General features: G+C 42.2%; 1 protein-coding gene across 2 annotated transcripts in view; it reads right to left on the reverse strand.

Moving 5' to 3' along the window:
• The window catches only part of CACNA1S (calcium voltage-gated channel subunit alpha1 S), a 592,997-nt gene that overhangs the window by 139,933 nt on the left and 429,457 nt on the right, over positions 1 to 23,607 (reverse strand). For both annotated transcript variants that reach the window (XM_069739086.1, XM_069739077.1), the window contains exons 28-30: positions 21,751 to 21,861; positions 20,971 to 21,054; positions 9,219 to 9,371 (exon numbers count right to left, since the gene is read on the reverse strand). In XM_069739086.1, coding sequence (XP_069595187.1) covers positions 9,219 to 9,371; positions 20,971 to 21,054; positions 21,751 to 21,861 — 348 coding nt within the window. The remainder of the gene's footprint in view (positions 1 to 9,218; positions 9,372 to 20,970; positions 21,055 to 21,750; positions 21,862 to 23,607) is intronic.

Raw genomic sequence — 23,607 nt, forward strand, 5'->3', positions numbered from 1 at the left:
ATAGTTAATAAATAACATTTCCGACATGTCTACTTTACATTTTCATAATTTTTTAAACATAACTTTTTTTTTAGGAAGTTAGAAGAGTTAAAAATTTATCAGCAATTTCTCATTTTTCAAACAAAATGTACAAAACCCTTTTTTATGGACTACATCACATTTGAAGAGACATTGAGGGCCCTATATGACAGAAAATACAGTGACACCATTATAAAAACTGCACCACTCAAGGTGCTCAAAACCACATTCAAGAAGTTTATTAACCCTTATAGTTCTTCACGGGATTTAAAGGAATGTGGAAGGAAATAATGAACATTTTACTCTTAGTCACAAAAATGTTACTTTAGCTAATTTTTTTTATTTTCAAAAGGGTAACAGGAGAAAATTGACCTAAACATTTGTTGTGCAATTTCTCTCGTACGTCGATACCCCATAAATGGGGAGAAACTACTCTGTGGGAGCACAACAGGGCTCAGCAGGGAAGGATCACAGTTTGAGTTTTATGCAAAATTGTCTGGAAGCCAGAACAGGAGCCATGTAGCTTTTGGCGAGCCCCTGGTGTGCCTATAGAGTAGAAACCCCCAACAACTGAACCCATTTTGGAAACTAGACTCTTCAAGGAATTTAACTAGATGTGTTGTTAGCACCTTGAGCCCACAAAATTTTATAACATTGGGGAGTAAAAATAAAAGATCACATTTTCACAAAAAAAATGTAGTTTTAGCTCACAAATTTTTCATTTTCACAATGGTAACAGGAGAAAACGAACCATGCAATGTGTTGTGCAATTTCTCTTGAGTAGGCCAACACCCCATACGTGGTGGAAACTACTGTCTGTGCGCACGGCAGGGCTCAGAAGGGAAGGAGTGCTATTTGACTTTTGGAATACACAATTGTCTGGAAATGATAGCTGATGTCATGTCGCAATTGCAAAGCCCCTGATGTACTTAAATAGTGGAAATTTCTAAAACAGCGAAGAGCATAAAAGAAGTGACCTGACCATTGTTCTAGAGTTTGTTGCTTGGAAGATGCTAAGTTGCTTTACAATACAAGTCAATGATAAATCTCAGATACCCAGAAGACAATTGGAAATTTTTGGGAGCGTTTTGTTGTAGTTTTTGCTTAAAAAAATGCTAGTGATTTCTGTAGTATTCAATAGAGTGAAAAAAATTTACTTTAGCGTGACAGTAAGGCCAGGATCTCACTGGCATATGTTGTCTCATGCGAGAGAACTGGGCCGATTATGCTAATTTCACTCAGATCAAAAACTCTGTCAGAGTTTGAGCTGAGTGTGAGGGCACTGTGCTCCGATCCTCTGACATCAGAGAATCACAGCACAGGTGCGGAGAAGACAGTGAAAGTAATTTCTCCATCTTCTCCATTGCTGGCGGCAATCAGACTTCACTAGGATGACATCTGAGTGCAGTCCGGTGTTTCATAAGCACCCATAGACTTGTATGGATGAGTGCAATCTGATTCTTGACATTAGAAAATAATCACAGATCTTAGCTGCCCCATAGAATAACACTGGGCCGAGTGCTGTCCGAATATCGCATGGCCGTGTTTTAAGCTTGTGTGAGGGAGCCCTAAAAAAAAACAAAAAATCCTCCCAAAAAACGCCAACACCCAAAACCTTTCAAAAAATGCTCAGGGAACGAATGAAAAAATGACACAAAAGATGCTTCAGAAAACCCTCTGTATTGAAGTAATTGACTTCTAGGGATCCTTGTGGCTCTAACGATCTGATCATCAATGGAGGTGGGGTGGTAGCCTTGGTTTAAAACTGTCTTTTTAAGAGGAGTTAAGTATTCATCCCTGTATGTCGGGCTTTAACATATACGATTATAACAAAAGGCCTGGCTGTAGACTATGGACTGTTTAATGTTTTTCGAGTGGAAGCTGTCCCATCTGAAGTATGTATGACAGTCAATTTGGTTTCCGAAACACCGATGTCTGGATTGAACCATTTTGACATTTTATGGTGGTATCCAGAAAGTTGATTTCTGTTTTTGAGAGGTCCATTGTTAAATTTATGGAGGGATGAAATGTATTGAATTTGTTATGGAATCTTAGACGTTCTTGTTCAGACTCCGTCCAGATTATTAAGATGTCACAGATGTAATGGAAATAGACCACAGTGTGATGGAGCATGATGCGAAAAAGTCATTTTCCAGTTTAGTTATTAAAAGGTTGGCATACTGCTCTAGATCCTTGCCGAAAGCGAAAAAGTTGTGTGAGGATAAATGTCAGGACTCTGAACATTTTTTATTACCTTTTTGTGCATTACTTCCCTATTCCAAGATGGCGTGTTTGGTCTCATGTGCACTGTGTCTTCCTGCTATAAAACTCCTCCCCAGCCTTCAGTCTGTGCTAGAGTATTCTGCCTTGCATCCAGCTCCTGACCTCTGGTGACTCCCTGGCTATATACCTGCTCCTGTGAACCTGTGTGGTGATCCTGCTACTCTGCTCTGAGTTCCTGCTGCATACACCAGGTCCAGTAATCCTCCTTCATCGGCTGCTCGTGTTTACTTCCATCTGCATTTGCTGGACATGTAAGCTGTTTCTGCTTTGCAAGAACCTGAGACTATTACCCAGACCTCCCTGATTGAGCTAAGATATTATTTGAACTGCCTTATAAGCATATCTATCTGTGTTTTGGACTAAGCAAGGACTTATTCGTGTCAAGTATCTTCAGGAATAATTGTGCTTCATAGACTTTCTGCATGATTGTATTTTCCTCTGAAGTTTCCTATAGACTGCTGAGCTGCATTTGATATTTGCACCAAGTGTTGTGGACTTGAGTTTCTCTCTGCACCTGTTTGAATCACCGTGTGATAATAGGGTTACCTGGCTTATGAATCTTGGGAGGCATATAGAAAATTCCTATCTTGGGATTCTCAGGTGTAAAGTCCAGAAGTCAAGAAGGCTTGCGGAATCTGTACATAGACCTCTGACTCTTTTCAGCTCCCCCATATATTTCAGAGTTGGAATTTGGTGTAGTGTTTAGTGTTGAGCGATACCTTCCAATATTCAAAGGTATTGGTATCGGATGGTATCAGCCGATATCCAAAAAATATCGGCCATCGCCGATACCAATACCCGATACCAATGCAAGTCAATGGGACACAAATATCGGAAGCTATCCTGGATGGTTCCCAGGGTCTGAAGGAGAAGAAACTCTCCTTCAGGCCCTGGTATCCATATTCATGTAAAAAATAAAGAATAAAAATAAAAAATATGGATATACTCACCCCTCGGACGAACCCTGGCTGTCACCGCAGGAGGCAGACGCTCGCAGCGGTGACAGCCAGGGTTCGCCGGAGGGGTGAGTATATCCATATTTTTTATTTTTATTCTTTATTTTTTACATGAATATGGATACCAGGGCCCGAAGGAGAGTTTCCTCTCCTCCAGACCCTGGGAATCATACGCACCGCACACGCCGAAGATGACTGGGAACACTTCCGATTCCAATTTCCGATATTGCAAAAATATCAGAACTCGGTATTGGAATTCCGATACAGCAAATATCGGCCGATACCCGATACTTGCAGTATCGGAATGCTCAACACTAGTAGTGTTGTATGTCCGTCAGATTTCTGTGTGCTTCTTTAATGTAGTCAGTAGAGATGAGTCAACTTGTTTTTTTTAAAACGTTTGTCAATCTCAAATTCGGCATGAATGTTGCTCATTCGGATTCGCGTTCGGATTCCAAAGCATTTTTCCCAAAAATCTGCAAAATTTGGCCAAAGTTTGGTAAATGTTTGGCCGGACTATAAGATGCACCGGACCATAAGCACCTAGATTTTAGAGGAGGAAAACGGCAAAACAAATTGAAGCAAAAAATGTGGTCATAACGCACTGTTATGGTGGGGGATCTGCAGCTGACACTGTTATAAGTGTAATATTCCCCATCTGGGTGAATATATGGTATATATCCCCATCCTGATACATATGCACCCCTCACGCTGATATATATTATCTGATCCCCATCTTGGTATATATTGCCCACAATCCTGGTATATGTGGCCCACAATCCAGTATACATGGTGCCCCATCCTGGTATACATAGCCCCCCATTCAGGTATAAATGGCCCCCATACTGGTTTACATGACCCCCATCCCCATCCTGCTGTATATGATCCCCCATCCCATCCTGGTCTACATTGTCCCTCACCCCCATCCCGGTATACATGTCACCCCATTCTGGTATACATAGCCCTCCATCATGGTAAACATGGCCCCATCGCCATCCTGGTATACATGGTCCCATCATCCCCATTCTGGTATGCATGGCCCCTTCATCCCCATCCTAGTATACATGGTACCCTTATCTCCATCCTGGTATACATAGTCCCCATCATGCTGCACACATAAAAAAATAAACAATTCTACTTGCCTTTCCTCTGCTCCCTCGTGGCGTCTTGTTCTGATGCCAGCAGCTGATCTCCACATGTAAGCAGCACATGACGTGACTGTCATGTGCTCCCAGAAGCTGAGGTCAGCTGCCATAATATTCACTCCCCACCCCTGAGACTCTGGGAGTGGAGAGCAGTGAATATTCATTCTCTTTAATAGCGGGCACACTGTTAGACGCAGTCGCCGGCTCCTGCAGCAGCTGGGCGATTACGTGTGACTGCTATTAAAGAGAATTAATATTCATTGCTCTCCACTCCCATGGTGTGGGGAGTAGTGAATATTCAATTTCTTTAATAGCGGGCATATGTGACCACCAAGCAGCTGCAGAAAGCCCGTGGCTGCGGCTAACAGTGTTAAAGAAAATGATTATTCACTGCTTCACATGCCCTTTGTCTCTCTCACCGTTAGTTGGCAGCTTCAGTGCATAGAAGTGGGAGGGACTATGGGCGTGGGGAGCAGTAAATATTCATTTTCTGTAACAGCGGGCACACGTGTTAGCCGCCGGCTCCTGCATCCTGTGAGCCATTCCTTCGCCACGCTACCCTTCCCATCCACAGCCACAGGAGACATAAATATAAAAGCCATAAGGTACATCCGGACTATAAGACGACCTCCCACTTTTCTCCAAAATTTTGGAGGAAAAAAGTGTGTCTTATAGTCCGAAAAATACAGTATATATTAGGATTAAAGATATTTAAAATTATGCATATCGCACTGCTATGAATGAAAATTGCATTGAGAAATTTAATCTCATTTGGTCCACTTGGGATACTTTCTGGTAACCCCTGAATATTTGAACATTGATTCAGGCATTCCTCTCTCCATTTTTCTATCCTAAATTTTGTATTCACCCCTTCCCTTCTCTTGTCCATTGTAAAGGTACCTTTACACTAAACGATTTACCAATGATCACGACCATCGATACGACCTGGCCGTGATCGTTGGTAAGTCGTTGTGTGGTCGCTGGAGAGCTGTCACACAGACAGCTCTCCAGCGACCAACGATGCCGAAGTCCCCGGGTAACCAAGGTAAACATCGGGTTACTAAGCGCAGGGCCGCGCTTATTAACCCGATATTTACCCTGGGTACCATTGTAAATGTAAAAAAAAAAAACAGTAGCTGACGGCGAGGGACGTGACAGACACCGGAATGTGAGTATGTACTGTTTTGGTTTTTTTTTACATTTACAATGGTAACCAGGGTAAATATCGGGTTACTAAGCGCAGCCCTGCGCTTAGTAACCCGATATTTACCCTGGTTACCAGTGAACACATCGCTGGATCGGCGTCACACACGCCGATTCAGTGATGACAGCGGGTGATCAGCGACCAAAAAAAAGGTCCTGATCATTCCCAGCGACCAACGATCTCCCAGCAGGGGCTTGATCGTTGGTCGCTGTCACACATAACGATTTCGTTAACGATATCGTTGCTACGTCACAAAAAGCAATGATATTGTTAAAGAAATCGTTATGTGTGACGGTACCTTAAGTCCTGTATGTCTTTCCCCCGCTTTCAGAACTTTAAAAATGTAGAATCTTTGAAGAATTCCATAAACCAATGCATATCTGTTAAGTATCAGGTTTAATATGTTTTTTATTTATTGAAACCTTGTTATATGTTCGTACATGTGCTTCTCTTAAAAAATTATATTTTGTGAAAATGAAAATTTCCCCCAAAAAATACAATCCTAAAAAAATAAGTTATCCATCCTCAGCCTCTTCCTGTAATAATATAATAATATCCCCTGTCCTGAGCCCCTTTTTATAATAATGTCCCTTGTCCTAGCCATTTCTTGTAATATTGTCCTCTGTCCCCCATTTTGCAACAATGTCACCAGTCCTGAACCCCTATTCTGTAATAATGTCCCCCATCCCTGTCACATGCTGCAATAATGTCCCGCATTCTGTAATAGTGTCCATCGTCCTAGGCCCCACCCTGTAATAATATCCCCTCCATGCTGGTGATTTTCTCCAACATATCTTCTTTTTTTTTTAAACTGATTCTTTTTACCTCTCCTCTGTGCTATGGTGAGAAAAGTCCTGTTCCTCCTCCATAGCTATTGCAAGGTCTGGGACATGGCAGTAATATCACATGCCCGACCTCAATGGGCATGCCAAAGTCAGACACCGGCCCCTAAAGGGCTTGTGGCTTGTATAGCTATTGTGGTGCAGGGAGTCGATGGATCTCTGTGTCACAATACATTTCAGCAGAATAAATAATAATTTTATTTGTATAGCAACAACATATTCACAGCACTTTATAATTAAAGACACTTACAGAGAATGAAAACAATGCAACATAACAAATGGTTCAGTTACAGGAGTGAGGGCCCTACTTACAGTCTATAAACAAATAGGGGTGACACAATAGGTAAAAAATCCTTGTTATGTATGGTCCATCCATCATTATAATAAATAAAGGTTTTCATATAAAGCTGCATGATCCGGTCATCAGCCAGTCTCTAAGTGCAGTTACCGTGTGCTATTGGGTGCATGGAGGATGTGGAAGCAGATAAATAGGAGGGAGCAGATTATCATTAACATTTAGAAGGAGGGAAAGGGAGATTTAGGTTAGTGAAGTGAGGTGATAAAAAGACCTGTCTAAAGACATGTGTATTTAAAGCATGCTTGAAAACATGGGGGCTAGCTGTTAGATTGTTTAGGGTAGTGCATTCCAGAACACTGGCGCAACACGAGAGAAGTCTTGGAGACACAGGTGCGAGGTTCAGATTATGGTGGATGTTAGTCATAGATCACTTGCAGAACGGAGGGCATGGGTAGGGCGATAGACAGAGATGAGGGAGGAGATACAGGGTGGTGCAAAACTGTGGAGGGCTTTGTGGATGAGAGATAAGTTTGTATTGTATTCTGTAGCGAATGCGCAACCAGTGCAATGACTAGCACAAAATGGAGGCATTGGTGAAGTGGCTGGACAGAAATATGACCCTAGCTGCCACATTCAGGACAGATTGGAGAGGAGAGAGTTTAGTAAGAGGGAGACCTATTAGTAGACAGTTGCAGCAGTCCAGACGAGAATGAATAAGAGCGCCAGTAAGTGTATTTGCCATTTCAAAAGTGAGAAAAGGTTAGATTCTGGAGATATTTTTAAGATGCAGGTAACATGAGCGAGTGAGTAATCAGATATACGGAATAAAGGAAAGTTATGTGTTAAATATAACCCCAATCAGCAGGCGTGCTGATTGGGAGTTATTATTGAACCATGCAAGGCAATTCTAATATCGGGTATAGGTAGTTTAGTAGACAGAGGAAACACGAGAAGGACACACATTTGGCCATGTTTAGACATTCAGTATTTGGTCACTTTTTTACATCAGTATTTGTAAGCCAAAATCAGGTGTAGAACAGTCAGAGGAAAAGTATAATAGAAACCCGTCACCACTTCTGTATTTATCACCCACTCCTGGTTTTAGCAGAGAAATACTGATGTAACATACTGACCAATTACTGAACGCGCGAACGTTGCCTTCAACTGTAAATGGCATACAAGAGCTCCCTGACTCCACGGGTGTGGTCGCACCCTTTGCAAATTTGGTTGTTACACCCCTGGTGATAAGTGAAAGATAAATTTGAATGGGCATTGTTTTGTACAGATGTAATGTGAATCAGTATTACTAGTAGGCTTTTTGCTTCTGCTAGCTGAGAGTAGTGTCAGAATGGGGTGCAAAGTCCCATTTCCTCATTCTGTGACCCTTCTCTGTTTCTCTGTTAAAGGATTTGACCTAAGAAGAGACAGTGGACAGCAAGTTACAGAGGACAAATACACCTAGTGACCATACTTTTTTAAAGGAATAAGACAATATTTTCTGTAAATAAAGTGTCATGATCCAGGCTGGGATTTTGTTTCATGTTATTGTCTCCCCGATCTGGTCATGCTGGGGTTAACCTTCTCTGTCTTGTTTTTGGGTCCGGTGTGGCTATTTCAGTCTGCTGTGCATGCAGATCAATGTCAGTGATAGATCGTGCTCCCAGGCTAGAGCACCTGACCCCTTGATACCATGTTTTTGTCATCTACCCATTTACTCTGTTCCCGTGACTTCCCTTTCCTACCACCCCGCTTGTCTTATTCGCTGCCTGTGCTTGGACCTCTTGGCATGTGACCCGGCTTGTCTTCTGACCTGTTTGACTGTCTCTCATCTCTGTTATCTCTGCTCCCTTCTGGCTCTGACTTCTAGATTGTGTTTGACCACGTGTATTGCTGTGACCTCTGGTACTTCTTGTCCTGACTGTTTCTGACTCGTCCCGTCTACCACTCTCTCTCTCAGTGGTGTTTCGCTGTGTGTGCGCAACCTCTCTTCCCTCACCAACATCCCCTGGTAGAGGTTGCACTACACTGCACTACAGCAACATTACATAAAGTAATTTACAATGTAGCTATTTGTACACTTGCTTTCAAATAGGGATACGCCTATTGAAATGACAGTGACAGCCAAAATCCCAAAACATAAAAATCTAATAAGAGTTGTGTTTTGACTCTACACAAGTCTTTCTCAAATGTACATTGCATTCAATATACAACATTCATTTAAACAGTCCATTTGGCATACACTTGTGACATCACTTCTCCATAGTTACAACTGATTAACAATTAATTTTTTATGTGAGAAACAAACAAAACTGCAATTGAAATTAACACCAAATAATCAAAAGTGTAATGTGTGTTTAGTGACCCATTTACCAACAATTGAATACTGTGTAGGATTAAGAAAGGCTCAGGCAGAGTTGATATATTTCATGTTTTTGATGTTTATTAATTAAACTAATGTGGCAGACTTTTTACCTGAAAGGATTTGATAAAGGTCCAGAGCAGAGTTCTTACTCCCTCACCACGACTCAGCAGCTTTACTAAGCGCAAGACCCGAAACAATCGGAAAAATGTAATAGAGATCCTGGAAGAATCGTCAGCTCCTGGTGTAGCTGGGATGACCGGTGTCTGTCACAAAAAAATTAAGGTGAAACACTTAGGATCCCATCACAAGATGTTAACACAACATTGCTTCTTTCCAAAGAAAAATTAACATTAACATGCTGCTTTAGTTAAAATATATATATATGTATAATATAAAATATATGTATATTTGCAAATACAGCAATAGGGTGTGATACAGTTTGCTAGCCACAGAAACTCAGGAAATCCATTTATGATTAAAAAAAAGTTTACCACAAAATGACCCTTCCTCATTTGATTTGAAATTTATCAAGCACCTTAGGACTGAAGGAGCTCAGGAGCAGCAGGAAGTAAAGTCTAAACTTCTCCCCTCTACTTTTGTAGCAGTAACAAAACTTCTCCTACCCCATTCCATTGGTAAGAAATTAGTCAGGAGGATAAAAAAGACAAGTTTAAACAAAGTTTTTTTGTTTTAGCAGATGCTGCGTCAGAAGGGCTAAAAAAGAATCGCATTGTTAGGTGACCAGTAGATCTATATAGCATCAGAATCCTACCTCCCAACTTCTGAAAAATAGAAAGAGGGACAAAAGTTGCGATGCACGTAGCACACTGCGGAAAATTTTGGCCCCTTCCCTGGCAACACTCCAATCCACGCCCATTTATGATTTCGTTCTACCCCGGCAGGATTTATAATTGTCACACAGCACTAAAATAGCAGAAATTTCCACAGAGTAGAAATAGTATAATAGACCTCTGACACACCTTCCACCACAGGCAACCCACCAGATGGAGACCCAATTTTGAGTCTCCACATTTCAAAATACAGTTTGTAATGTGAGATGTGTGTCGGCTCACCAGGGCAGTATAATTGAGATGAAATGAAATTGTACTCATGCCTGAAAAATCTTTATACGTATTGTCAATAGATTTGTTTCTTTATAGTTAATGTTGTTAACTCGCCACAAAATGTCGCTCTTTGAGCATGGTTAAGAGACTGTAATATGCCTGTATGATGTAAAAGGGAGGATTTTATAAAAGTGAAAGACAGGAAGAGGAAGGACGGCCATCTTGGGGAGAGTCTGCAGCAATGTGGAGTGCATGAGGTTGTGCTGGAGGGGAATATTATGACATCCCCTTGTGACAGCACCCAACTGAGTAAAGAGCAGCAGCAGATTGAAACTGAACTGAACCAGTATCCAAACCTGTCCAGATGTGAGGGAATTAGAGCTGTAAAAGCTGTTAAATAACAGAAGAGACCCGGGACATGTGAAGTGAAAGGTGCTGCATCAAGCACAAGCCTTCTCGGCATTGCTCACCGGCTGGAAGAAGCATCCACCTAAGTGTCCTGATTGTATCATCGTAATATTCTCCATACGGTCAAGGATGGACTTTTCCTCTAGTTTCTTGAGTTTATGTGGGGAAGGGAGGGGAACATTTGGTTTGGAAATAGGAATAGAAATATATATGTATATATATATATATATATATATATATATATATGTGTATATATAAATTCTTAAGATTGTGAATCACTGTGCAAGACCTCAGGCGAGCCTGTGCTTTGCACTCACTTAATTAAACCAGTTTTCTCTCAGGCTGTAATATGGTAATGGCAGCTGGCGCATACAGGTATGCCAACAGGTAAATTCCCATAAAGAAAATAGCAGAAACAGTTCTCTTGGGTGCCGAGCTGTCCACCACAGTGGATATAACCTTCAGGAAAAATGTTTGTTTGATGTGTTTTCTTTGTGGGTTTATCAAAATAGTTACTAACATTGGACTGCGTGGAAATTAGTTATTTTCTCATCTATGACTCTGTTGTATCATGAACAACTCCATCGGTTCATGATTTACAGTAACATCAGCAGCAGTAGCAACAGCAGGCACAGTAGACACTACAAAGATGGCACAAACTGCAATAACGCAAGATCAATACATGACACTAAAAATGACACCATCGCTTAGTCGGCCTCTAGGGGTGCAAAAATCATCGGAGATCCATGAGCTGAAGGCTAGGTGGTCTACACTTTGAGGGGACAGCCGGATGTAATAACGTGTGAGGACACCACCAGCAGCGCTGAAGACGTTCTGAGAGAATGCTGGCTGCTGGGCATGAAAAAACCTCCCCAAGGCATGACAAGCTAGCTCAGGCCACTCTTCCATTTTTGAAGACCAAATTGTAAAAGAATCCAAACCCCCCCGATGGCATTGATATGGAGTTCCAGATACTCTTGCATCATCCTCTCCAGAGGTTCACAATGTATCAGACTTGTATTCTGTTCTGCTGATGCACAGGCTGGTCTAAAAAATGTGTGAAACGGGAATTCAAATTATAAGAAAAAGTTGGAGAAAGGGCGACTTCATAAAACAGATGTCCCGCGGTGAGAGCCAATGGATCTTCAATCTGGATTCCCTAGCATCAAAAGGGTTAAATTGCGAAGTTAAATAGCTTGCATTCAATTAAAACTGGCGTTAAGGGTTAAAGCTGTAATATAAGAAGAGACCAATTCCCTCTACGGACCATCCCTGATGAAGGAAACCGTGTTCTTTCCAAAACTATTTGGAAGGTATGGGTCCAATACACGCCCCAGGTATACAACGTGACCGCTGACTTCACGGAAGGTCCTGCAGCAATTGCAGACCGAGTGAGTCTGTATCACACAACTGAATGCTAGCTTAACATGGGAACCAGGAGCAGTGGAGCGTCTGTCACCGGCCGGGGCAGCGCTCAGGAAGATTTACAAACAGATGGCTGCTGCAACCAGACGGCTTTTCCTCTCTCATTACAACTGTCATGCCACTCAGTGAGCTGTTCCAGAGCTACGGATGCCTATTCAGCAGTAAGGTAAAACTACTGGACTTTTTACTCATTATTAAGGCACATTTGTGGCATGATTTATAATCACTGTTCTGAGTGGCTAGTCATGTGAGGGGTTTGGATTTTTGGTACTTTAGGGATACTATTTGCGTAAATAATTAAACATTTATATAGACTCACAGAAATTGCTTATGCTACATACACTACTGATGCTCTGATGACTTTTGCACCCCAGTCACAGATTGGACAGACTAGGGGTTAATATCAGTTTCCCTCACTGGCAATCTGTTAAAACTGCAGAGTTGTTGGGTCAGCTGATGTTGGTGGTGACCCCTCCCACCATCCTTTAAATGGTCACCTGAAGCATCAGCTGACTGTCGGTGATACAGCAGTCTACAGTGACCAAGCCTGGAGTAAGGAGCTTGCTGGCTGCTGTGGTTTATCAGCTGGTTTCATGAGTTTGTGATCCTGTTGCCTTTATTGCTGCTGTGCTGTGCTTTGCAGCAGAGGAAGTTGTAAAGCTAAGTTGTGTTATTACCCCGTCTGTCTCGTGTTTTTTACTGTCCCTTGTGTTGTACTATCTGCAGTGGTGAGACTAGTGCCATTGCCGGCCAATGCACTAGCTAGGGCAGTGTGAGGCAACAGCGAAGGACGAGGTTCCTGACGGCAGTGAGAGGAAGGACCCACTTAGGGCATTGGGGGAGTGCAGGGTAAGGCTCAGGTATGATCAGGAGGTGACCATTTCTCATTTCGCTATTGGTAGGGCCTTCCTCACCTCTTTATCATCCCATTGTGTGCCGTGCTGTCTGCCAACCGACCCCCCCATAGGGTTGCTATATATGTACAGTATTTTGACACTACTGCTGCTGATGTTACAAACTATTTTTTTGAAATGTGAGGACTCCAATTTGGGTCTCCATCTGGTGGGTTGCCTGTAGTAGAAGGCGTATCAGAGGCCAATTATACCGTTTCCACTCTGTGGAAATTGAAGCCAATGTAGTGTTGTGTGACAATTTTGTTTTTTAACTGTGCAGACTCCGAGTTGGGTCTCCATCTGGTGGGTTGCTTGTGGTTGAAGCTGTGTCAGAGGCCTATTATACAGTTTTTACTCTGTGGAAATTGATGCCACTTTAGTGCTGTGTGACAATTATTTTTTTGAAATGTGGAGACTCCAAGTTGGGTCTCCATCTGGTGGGTTGCTCATGTAAGTAGGGCACCCAGACAGGCAGGCCTGCATTTACTTTTACTCAACTACCTGTGTTACTTTTCTTACATTTTCTACCAATATTACTGTATGAAACTGATGTTTGTGCCATCTGAGTGTGGCTGGAATAAAGAAAAAAATTGGAGGTGTTGCATGAGGTATCAGGTCTCCCAGCTAAGAAGGCTTAAACTGTTCTCTTAACCATCAGGTCCTCATTGAAACTTCAATTTCAAGCTGGTAATGCTGGCCTGGACCCTGATACCACATGCATGGCCTATTGCTGACATCTGCTGTTTTGTTATAAAATGTTCTACTGTGGGTCAATTGATCAGTCCTATCCTGCTACTATCCTTACATCCTAACATTTACCGATAGTAGTCTGTGAAACTGATGTTTGTGCCACCTGAGTGTGGCTGACAAACTTAAAAAAAATTGAGCTGTTGCAAGAGGTATCTGGGCTCCCAGGTAAAAAGGCTTACACTGCTCCCTTAACCATCAGGTCCTCATTGAAACTTCAATTTAATGTTGCAAATGCTAGGCCAGACCCTGATACTTCATGTGTAAGGTTGTGTCTGGATTAAGCCATGCCCTGCATCCCTTCCTGGTAAAGTGGGTGTGTTACATGTAAGATGGTGTATTATGTGTTAATGCTTTATTGTGTAGTAAGATGCTTTAGAATGTAATGATGTATGTGTAATGTATAGTTTTGCATCTTTATAGTCTAGGTATAGAGCTTGGGAAATGCAGTATAAGTGTAGGATTTAGTGAGAGTAATAGTAACAGTAAAATATGGTTTAGTACAGTGGGTGGCACTGTAGATTAGGAGATTAGGTAATGTTAGGATGAGAACTGGTTAAGGAAATAGGGGATTTCCAGGTTAGGTATGGTCAGGGTAGTGATATTTGAGACACTTCCTGGGTTTAGTCAGTTAGAGAGTGGGATGAAGAACAGTAATGTTGTTTCAAGAACAAGTTTAAGAAGAGGAGGCCAACAGTTCAGGGCCTTGGGGCTGGAAGTCACATGAGCACGAGGGAACAAGAGCAGCATGTGAGTGGCAGCGACTAAGTTCAGTGGGAAATCCTGGACCATCTGAGACCTACGGTCTAGAAAAGGTTGGGAAGCACCATCCTTTCTTTCACCCTCAGAGGGGAAAAAGGGCAGGGAGCCCCAAGCATTAGTCTGGCTAGTCAGGAGGCTATGGTACCTGAGAGGGTACATTACCGGAACAAAGATTACCAGGATAGCAAGGGACAGCACAGAGGAAAAGATCTATGATCAGTGAGAATTACTGGGCAATGTCGGTGACTGAACTAAACTTGCTGAGTAAAGTTGTTGTGTTAGAAATGGACTTGGAGTCTGTCAATCAGTGTGTGATGATATCTGCAATCGGGACTGTGCAACTTGAGGAGAACGCCAACCTAAAAGTGAGTGACTTGCATTGCACACAAATCACACAACACATGGGAAATTGTATTTTCTTTACGGGGTGCCAGGGTGTGCCGGAGCAGCAACCTCTCACTATGACTACCACCCTGTCCACCTCACACATGCATGACCCATGGCTGACTGCTGCTGTGCCATTTGCAAATTTCTACTGTGGGTCAATTGATGCCACTTTTAATGGTGTCTGCCCCTAATTTTAGCTGTTTAGGAAACTTTTTGCACCCCTTAAAGTGTTGTCTATGCATTTGGTTTTGCCTCCCATTGAATCTAATAAGGTTCCGATACGTTCGGTGTATTGTACGACGAATAGAGGGCCATTTGGCGAATCTGAACCGAACCTTGAAAGGTTCGTTCGTCTCTTGTCACCACCGGTCACAGGCAGGCAATGCAGTCTTATAGGCACTTCTCAATTACTATTCTGCGGGTTTGATGTCAGCTGACATTACAAAGCTGACATCAACCCCACAAAGCAAAAATAGTCTAAATTGTTTTTTTTAATTTATGCATTGCACAGGTGCCGGCTGATGAATACGCTCATCAGCCTTGCCTGCTCTCGCTGCTAATAAACTTACTGCTGATCAATGCTGGTGTTTCTCATGGTCACACAGATGACAGTGTGGGATACGCAGGATGTTTGGGTTGCCAAATCTGAACAGTAACATGCACTTCCTGGGGCTCTGTTCACGAACACTAGGTGTTTGGTACGGACCTTGAACTTTACCGTTTGGGTTTACCCACCACTAGTATCCAGTGAAGCACTTTAAAAAAAAAAAAGAAATAGGAAATTCCTGCTTAGTCTGTGTAGTTGAGCACAACTTTACTTTTAAGGTACCGTCACACTCAGCAACTTTGCCACGAGAACGACAACGATCCGTGACGTTGCAGCGTCCTGGATAGCGATCTCGTTGTGCTTGACACGCAGCAGCGATCTGGATCCCGCTGTGCCATCGCTGGTCGGAGCTAGAAGTCCAGAACTTTATTTTGTCGTCAGGTCGGTGTGTATCGTCATGTTTGACATCAAAAGCAACGATGCCAGCAACATTTTACATGGAGCTAACAACCAGCGAGAACGATTAGGCTACGTTCACATTTGCGTTGTTGTGTGCTGCGTTGGCAACGCAACGCACAACGCATGCAAAAACGCATGCAAAACGCAGCAAAACGCTGCGTTTTGTGACACATGCGTTAATTTTTATAGCGCAAAAAAGTGCAACAAGCAGCGTCCTCTGCGCCCTGACGCTTGCGCCCAAAAAACGCATGCATCACAAAACGCAACAAAACGCATGTCCATGCGCCCCCCATGTTAAATATAGGGGCGCATGGCGTATGCGTCGCCGCGGTTGCGCCCGACGCACCGCAAATGTGAACGTAGCCTTAGTGAGTCGCCGTTACCTCACTGGATCGCTCCTGCATCACTCAGCTGTTGCCATGTTTGACGTCTCTACAGTGACCTAAACAGCGACACTCCAGCGATCGGTTCGTTGTCTATATCGCTGCAGCGTCGCTGAGTGTGTCGGTACCCTTAGTTTGAAAGCTGACAGACAAGATGCTAAGATCCTTCCTAAGGTATAAGAACTACTACTTGTAAGCTGTTCTCTTTGTTCCTGAATAAATATATATTCATTGTTGAACGGCTAGACAGTACAGAGATTAATCTGCTGCCAACAGGTTATGGGCCCATACACCCAGAAACCCAAAGAAACAGAGAGATCAACAGTGTACTACAAAGAAGAAGCTAAGATGGCCACCAGCAGCAACTTTCCGAAGTTCACAGTGCCAAATCTGACTAATTAGAATTACCAATCCTGTAAATTCAAGGTAAAGGTGCTGCTGATAACAGAAGGTATGTGAAAATACATAGAGGAGTCTAGGCCTGACCTGAAGACTGGGTAGAAAAGGATCAAAAAAGCACAAAGTACTACTATCTCAGTATAGATGATGATCAGATTTTGTATGTATGTAAATGTTAAACTTCAAAAGAAATGAGGGAACAGCTGCAGAAAGTGCATCAGTTTAAGCTAAATAAGGGCCAAGATATGCAAGATTACATAAGACATACTCTAAAATTGTGGAGCATTGTGAAGATATAAAGGATCTCCATGTTGCTGCACTACTACTAAGCCGTCTCCCAGAAAGCTATGATAAACTTTTTACTGCACTAAATGTGCGCCCAGATTATGAGATTGGAGTATATTAGAGGAAAGCTTGTAGATGAGTATAAGTGAAAGACAGAAGGTGAAAGCAGAATCCACTTTAAAAAAACAAGATCTACCCAAAAATAAAAGTACGGTAATTTGAAAGAAGCACATGTGTTGTGTCTGCAAGAAATCAGAGCACCTAAGGCTGACTGCAGTATTGCGAGATTTTGGCCAACAACCTCCTTCCCGCAGTAAGTGCATTGAAGATGGGTCGTGTGTGAGTCTTCCAGGGCAACTAAGGAGTGGTTCCGTAAGAAGCATTTTAAGGTCCTGGACTGGCCTAGCCGGTCTCCAGACCTGAACCCAATAGAAAATCTTTGGAGAGAGCTGAAACTCAATGTTGTCCAGTGACAGCCTCAAAACCTGAACAATCTGGAGAATATCCATATGGAGGAGGGGACAAAGTCATTGCTGCAGTGTGTGCAAACTTGGTGAAGAACTACAGGAAACATCTAACCTCTGTAATTGCAAACTAAGGTTTCTGTACCAAATATTAGGTTCTGTTTTTCTATTATATCAAATACTTATTTAATGCAATAAAATGCTAATTAATTATGTAAAAATGATACAATGATTTTCTGGATTTGTTTTAGATTCTGTCTCTAACAGTTGAAGTGTGCTGCCGATAAAATTACAGTCCTCTCCATTGTTTGTAGGTGGGAAAATGTGCAAAATCGGCAGTGTATCAAATACTTATTTTCCCCACGGTAGTCTGCCTAACCGTATATTGTGGCTGGATGGTGTTTTTTTTAACCCTGCTGTTCTGTTCGGTCTGGGGAGACCTATTTTGAACTTTGGTATTTTTGGGGGTATTCAAGATGCGGTTCTGAAACTTGTGGTTGATTGACTTAAATGAGGATGGGTCGGTCGGCCACGGGTTTCAGAGCCGCATCTTGAATATTTTAAAGAATATTGAAGTTCAAAGTCGGTCATTTTTGACCAACAGAACAGCAGGGTTAATGTAGGATAATGGCTCCTGTTACATTTTGTAGGCTGATATTGTGTTAGAGTGTACCCGGTCTTTTTGACTAGGTGTCCAGTCATTTTTTAGATGTTTGTATTTATATTTATACTATATAATAAAAATATTATTATGCTTGGATTACACTCTATTTGGTCTTTTTTGTACCAGATTTTTGTCGTTAGTTCATTTCACAACTGTGCAGAAGGCTTCAGAGGTCCTTCATCTTTCCTCACTCCGCAATCATGATTTGCACCACGTCCGGACTGCGTTGGCCCAGGCTATGCAAAAGGAATACTGCATCAGATGGCCTGTTTGCACAGCAAGTGCATGCAGCTAATATTTCCAATATGGGCTTGCAACCACCACCAAGATAGAATAGCCCACCACTGGAAGCATGTACAGTCTGTGATCAGAAAAACACAGCAAGACTTAACAGATAAAGTTATGTAGCAACAGAATGGCTTGGGAGGGGCAGGAATAACTTTAGGCAATATTGAAACTGTGTGAGAGAAGGTTAAAAATGTCTTGCTGTAATGTAGCAGGAGGTAAAAATAGAAAATGCCACCATGGACATGTGCACAAATGGGAGCCACATGCTTGCTATTGCTGAAACTCATGATCTCCTATCATGTTCTGAACTTTGCAGAGAAAAAAAAATGAAGAAAAACACTAATTAACATACAACATTTAAAAAATGTGACATATACTTTCTATTGCAATTGGAATTCCAAAACTTGTCAGGCATGTTTGGTTCTAAAAGCCTATGATATAAAGACTTGGCATTCAAAATAGGGCTAAATGATATAACAATCAAGCAAAAAATAAAGAATGTCAAACATTGAAGAGAATCATTGGTGTCAGAGGGGGTCCACAATAATATTAGTCAACATTAGATATGTGGTATCAAGGTCAAACACATCAGCTCTATAGGGATAACCTCAAAACCATCCATAAATAAATATATAGAACTAACCTACCTGACTGCTCAGGTAAGGAGAAGAGAAGAAATAAGAGAGGACACAGTGGTTCTAAAAGCCTTAACTACTAACATTGGAATGCAAGACTTAGAACGTGGTCTCTTTGAATTTGGAAGTGCTTTACATATAATTATGATTTACTGCACACTGAAAAGATACCAAGGATAAGAGTTGTCAGCAATCAATGACGAGCTAGCCGACTATATTAGTATTCAATCATGCAGCTTCTTTTATTGTAAGGACAATGATTAATTACTACAGCTTTAAATACTTTATCAATCTACTATATAATTGTCTAAGGGTCACTTCCGTCTTTCTGTCCTTCTGTGTTTCTGTCTGTCACGGATATTCATTGGTCACGGCCTCTGTCTGTCATGGAATCCAAGTCGCTGATTGGTCTCACCAGCTACCTGTTATGGCTGCCGCGACCAATCAGCGACGGCCACAGTCCGATTAGTCCCTCCCCTGCAGTCGGCACCCGCTCCATACTCCCCGCAGTCACTGTTCACACAGGGTTAATGCCAGCAGTAATGGACCGCGCAATGCCGCGGGTAACTCACTCCGTTACCGCCGCTATTAACCCTGTGTGACCAAGTTTTTACTATTGATGGTGCCTATGCAGCGTCAATAGTAAAAACATCTAATGTTAAAAATAATTAAAAAAATAACAAATCATTATATACTCACCTTTTGCGATGCTCCGGTGACCTCCGGCAGGTTCCGGTGCCAAGGATGGTATGGGAGAAGAACCTGCCATGATGTCACGGTCATGTGACTGCGACGTCATCACAGGCCCTGCACGCCTGCGCAAGAAGGACCTGCCATGACGTCACGGTCATGTGACCGCGACGTCATCACAGGTCCTGCGCGAGAAGGACCTGCCATGATGTCACGGTCATGTGACCACGACGTCATCACAGGCCCTGCGCGCCTGCGCAAGAACGACCTGCCGTGACGTCACGGTCATGTGACCGCGATGTCATCACAGTGCCTGCGCGAGAATGATCTGCCATGACGTCACGGTCATGTGACCGAACTACAAGGGGCCCTCGGAAGGTGAGTATATGTTTATTTTTTATTTTTTAACCTGTGACATACGTGGCTGGGCAATATACTACGTAGCTGGGCAATATACTACGTGGCTGGGCAATATACAATGTGGCTCTGTGCTGTATACTACGTCGCTGTGCAATATACTACGTGGCTCTGTGCTGTATACGTCACTGGGCAATATACTATGTAACTGGGCAACATACTAAGTGGCTGGGCAATATACTACATCGCTGGGCAATATACTACGTCGCTGGGCAATATACTACGTCGCTGGGCAATATACTACGTGGCTGGGCAATATACTACGTGGCAGGGCAATATACTACGTGGCTGGGCAATATACTACGTGGCTGGGCAATATACTACGTGGCTGGGCAGTATACTACGTGGCTGGGCAATATACTACATGGCTGGGCAATATACTATGTGGCTGGGCAATATACTACGTAGCTGGGCAATATACTACGTGGCTGGGCAATATACAATGTGGCTCTGTGCTGTATACTACGTCGCTGTGCAATATACTACGTGGCTCTGTGCTGTATACGTCACTGGGCAATATACTATGTAACTGGGCAACATACTATGTGGCTGGGCAATATACTACATCACTGGGCAATATACTACGTGACTGGGCAATATACTATGTGGCTGGGCAATATACTACGTGGCTGGGCAATATACTATGTGGCTGGGCTATATACTACGTGGCTGGGCAATATACTAAGTGGCATGGCAATATACTACGTGACTGGGCAATATACTGTGTGACTGGGCAATATACTACGTGGGCTGTGCAATATACTATGTGGCTGGGCAATATACTATGTGGCTGGGCAATATACTACGTGGACATGCATATTCTAAAATACCCGATGCGTTAGAATCGGGCCACCATCTAGTCTTATCTATAATGAACTTTAAAGCTGGAAGTACTTGGCCCTTATGATAGACCAAACTAGATCAGTTGTTGAAGAGGTTACTTACATCAATCTCACTCAGGATTACATCTATTACACTGCCTATAACAATTAGAAAGTCAAAGACATTCCAAGGGTCCCCGAAGTATCCCTAAAATAAAAAGAAAGAAAATTGTGACTTAATACATTGTGTTTAATTTAATATAAATGTAATAAAGCTTACTTTTACAGACATATTCGAAAGCCATAATAAGTCATTAAAGAAGCAAAATATTTATTCACTTATTCTTTCTAAACATGTATGTGACGTAATGTAGTTGTAATAAAATGCTAATCGATTGTTGTCTTTCCTGGTTTCCAGTGTTGCTCTGGTCCACTTCTGGATCATGTAACCTCTCCTTATCATGACTGTTGGGTGGAGCGATGCTACTTCCACTAATGTAAGCCTAGTAAGCCTCAGAACAAATCTCCATAGAGTTAAAGAGTTGTGAAAGTGACTTCTGGTCCACACATAACCCTGTGTGATCTGGCTAGTCTGGTTTGAAGTCACAAGACCCAGAAGGGGACCGGGTGGACTTCAGACCAGAGCATGACAGCTTCATCTATTTCTAATAGATTATCAGGCTCAGATCAAAAGGACCCTGGTCACTCTGTCCCTTGAGGTCTGTGATTGAACAGATGTGTGCATGAGCCCTTACAGTCATATTACTCTGTGCAAGTTTCTCCAGCTTTCAAAAAGTCAGTTGTTTTTATGGACGAGGCATGCCCTATTTTTATGTACTGTCAAATAATGTCTGGGAGATAGGTCAGCAATATAAAAGTACTGGAAAACTCTGTACACACTCACCTTGGCTTTAAATGCTGCTAATTTTAATAGCATTTCCACAGTAAATATTCCAGTAAAAGCTACATTGAGGATATCTGACAAATGAATAAATTCAGCAGTCTGGCCATAATGCTAAAAAAAATGAGACAGATGAAATCCAGTTTGCATATTAAGTATGGTTAAATATTACATGCCTGCATAGATGCCATTTCCTGCTCACCAGTTTCTTTCAATTTTTTAAAAGAATTTGCGAACTGTACTTTAAAAACTCACACAGATTTTTCCATGCAGGTGAGATTTGAGGTGAAACTGCACATGCATACAAGTGCTTCTCTGTAAACTACAATGTCATCAAAAAGTTCATTTATTTCAGTTCTTCAATACAACAGATTGATCTATTTCAAGTGTTCATTTCCGTTAATGTTGATGATTGTGGCTTACAGCCAATGAAAACCCAAAAGTCATTATCTCAGTAAATTAGAATACGGTACTTTATAACACCAGCTTGAAAAATGATTACTGCATCAATGCGGCATGACATGGAGGCGATCAGCCTGTGGCACTACTGAGGTGTTATGGAAGCCCAGGTTGCTTTGATAGCAGCCTTCAGTTCATCTGCATTGTTGAGTATTTTATCTCTCATCTTCTTCTTGACAATACCCTTATAGATTCTCTATGGGGTTAAGGTCAGGCGAGTTTGCTGGCCAATCAAGCACGGTGATACTGTTGTTTTTAAACCAGGTATTGGTACGTTTGGCAGTGTGGACAGGTGCCAAATCCTGCTGGAGAATGAAATTTCCATCTCCAAAAAGCTTGTCGGCAGAGGGAAGCATGAAGTGCTGTAAAATTTCCTGGTAGATGGCTGCGCTGACTTTGGTCTTGATAAAACACAGTGGACCTACACCAGCAGATGACATGGCTCTCCAAACCATCACTGATTGTGAAAACTTCACAAAAGACCTCAAGCAGCTTGGATTGTGTGCCTCTACACCCTTCCCAGACTCTGGGACCTTGATTTCCAAATGAAATCAAAATTTATTTTAATCTGCAAATAACAGCACCTTGGACCAGTGAGCAACAGTCCAGTTCTTTTTCTCCTTGGCCCAGGTAAGACGCTTCAGGCATTGTCTATTGGTCATGAGTGGCTTTACACAAGGAAAGCGACACTTGTAGCCCATGTCCTTGAAACATCTGTGGGTGGTGGCTCTTGAAGCAATGACTCCAGCAGCAGGCCACTCCTTTTGAATCTCCCCCAAATTTTATAATGGGCTTTTCTTAACAATCCTTTCAAGGCTTTTTCTACCACACTTTTTCCTTCCACTCATCTCTCCATGGACATCTGTCAAGTCAGCAGTCTTCCCCATGATTGTGAAGCCTACTGAGACAGACTTGTTAATTATTCTATATAATCTGAGATAATGACTTTTAGGTTTTCATTGACTGTAAGCGATAATCATCGACATTAACAGAAATAAACACTTGAAATAGATCACTCTGTTTGTAATAGTATAATATATGGGTTTCCCTTTTTGTATTGAAGAACTGAAATAAATTAACTTTTTGATGATATTCTAATTTAGTGAGAAGCACTTGTGAACTGTTCTTTAACTGTGCAAGCAAACAGTTCATTTAAATGTGAAAACAGCTTGGTGAAGATTGCTGAAGACTTGTAGGAGAGTGTAGATTATTGCAGATGTGCTGCGCCTCTCTCTGACTTGCCTGTTGCTAGAGAGACTCCTTTGTGAGATGCAGCTGCGCTCTGGTGTGCAGGCATAAATCAGACACATTCACTGGACTCTAATACAATTTCTGACTGTTCTATCTCCACATTAGGCAAATGGAGATATAGCTGACTGATAAAGGAGTTATAATATTCAA

The sequence above is a fragment of the Ranitomeya imitator genome, chromosome 1 (assembly GCF_032444005.1).
Source record: "Ranitomeya imitator isolate aRanImi1 chromosome 1, aRanImi1.pri, whole genome shotgun sequence".
Classification (NCBI taxonomy): Eukaryota; Metazoa; Chordata; class Amphibia; order Anura; family Dendrobatidae; genus Ranitomeya; species Ranitomeya imitator.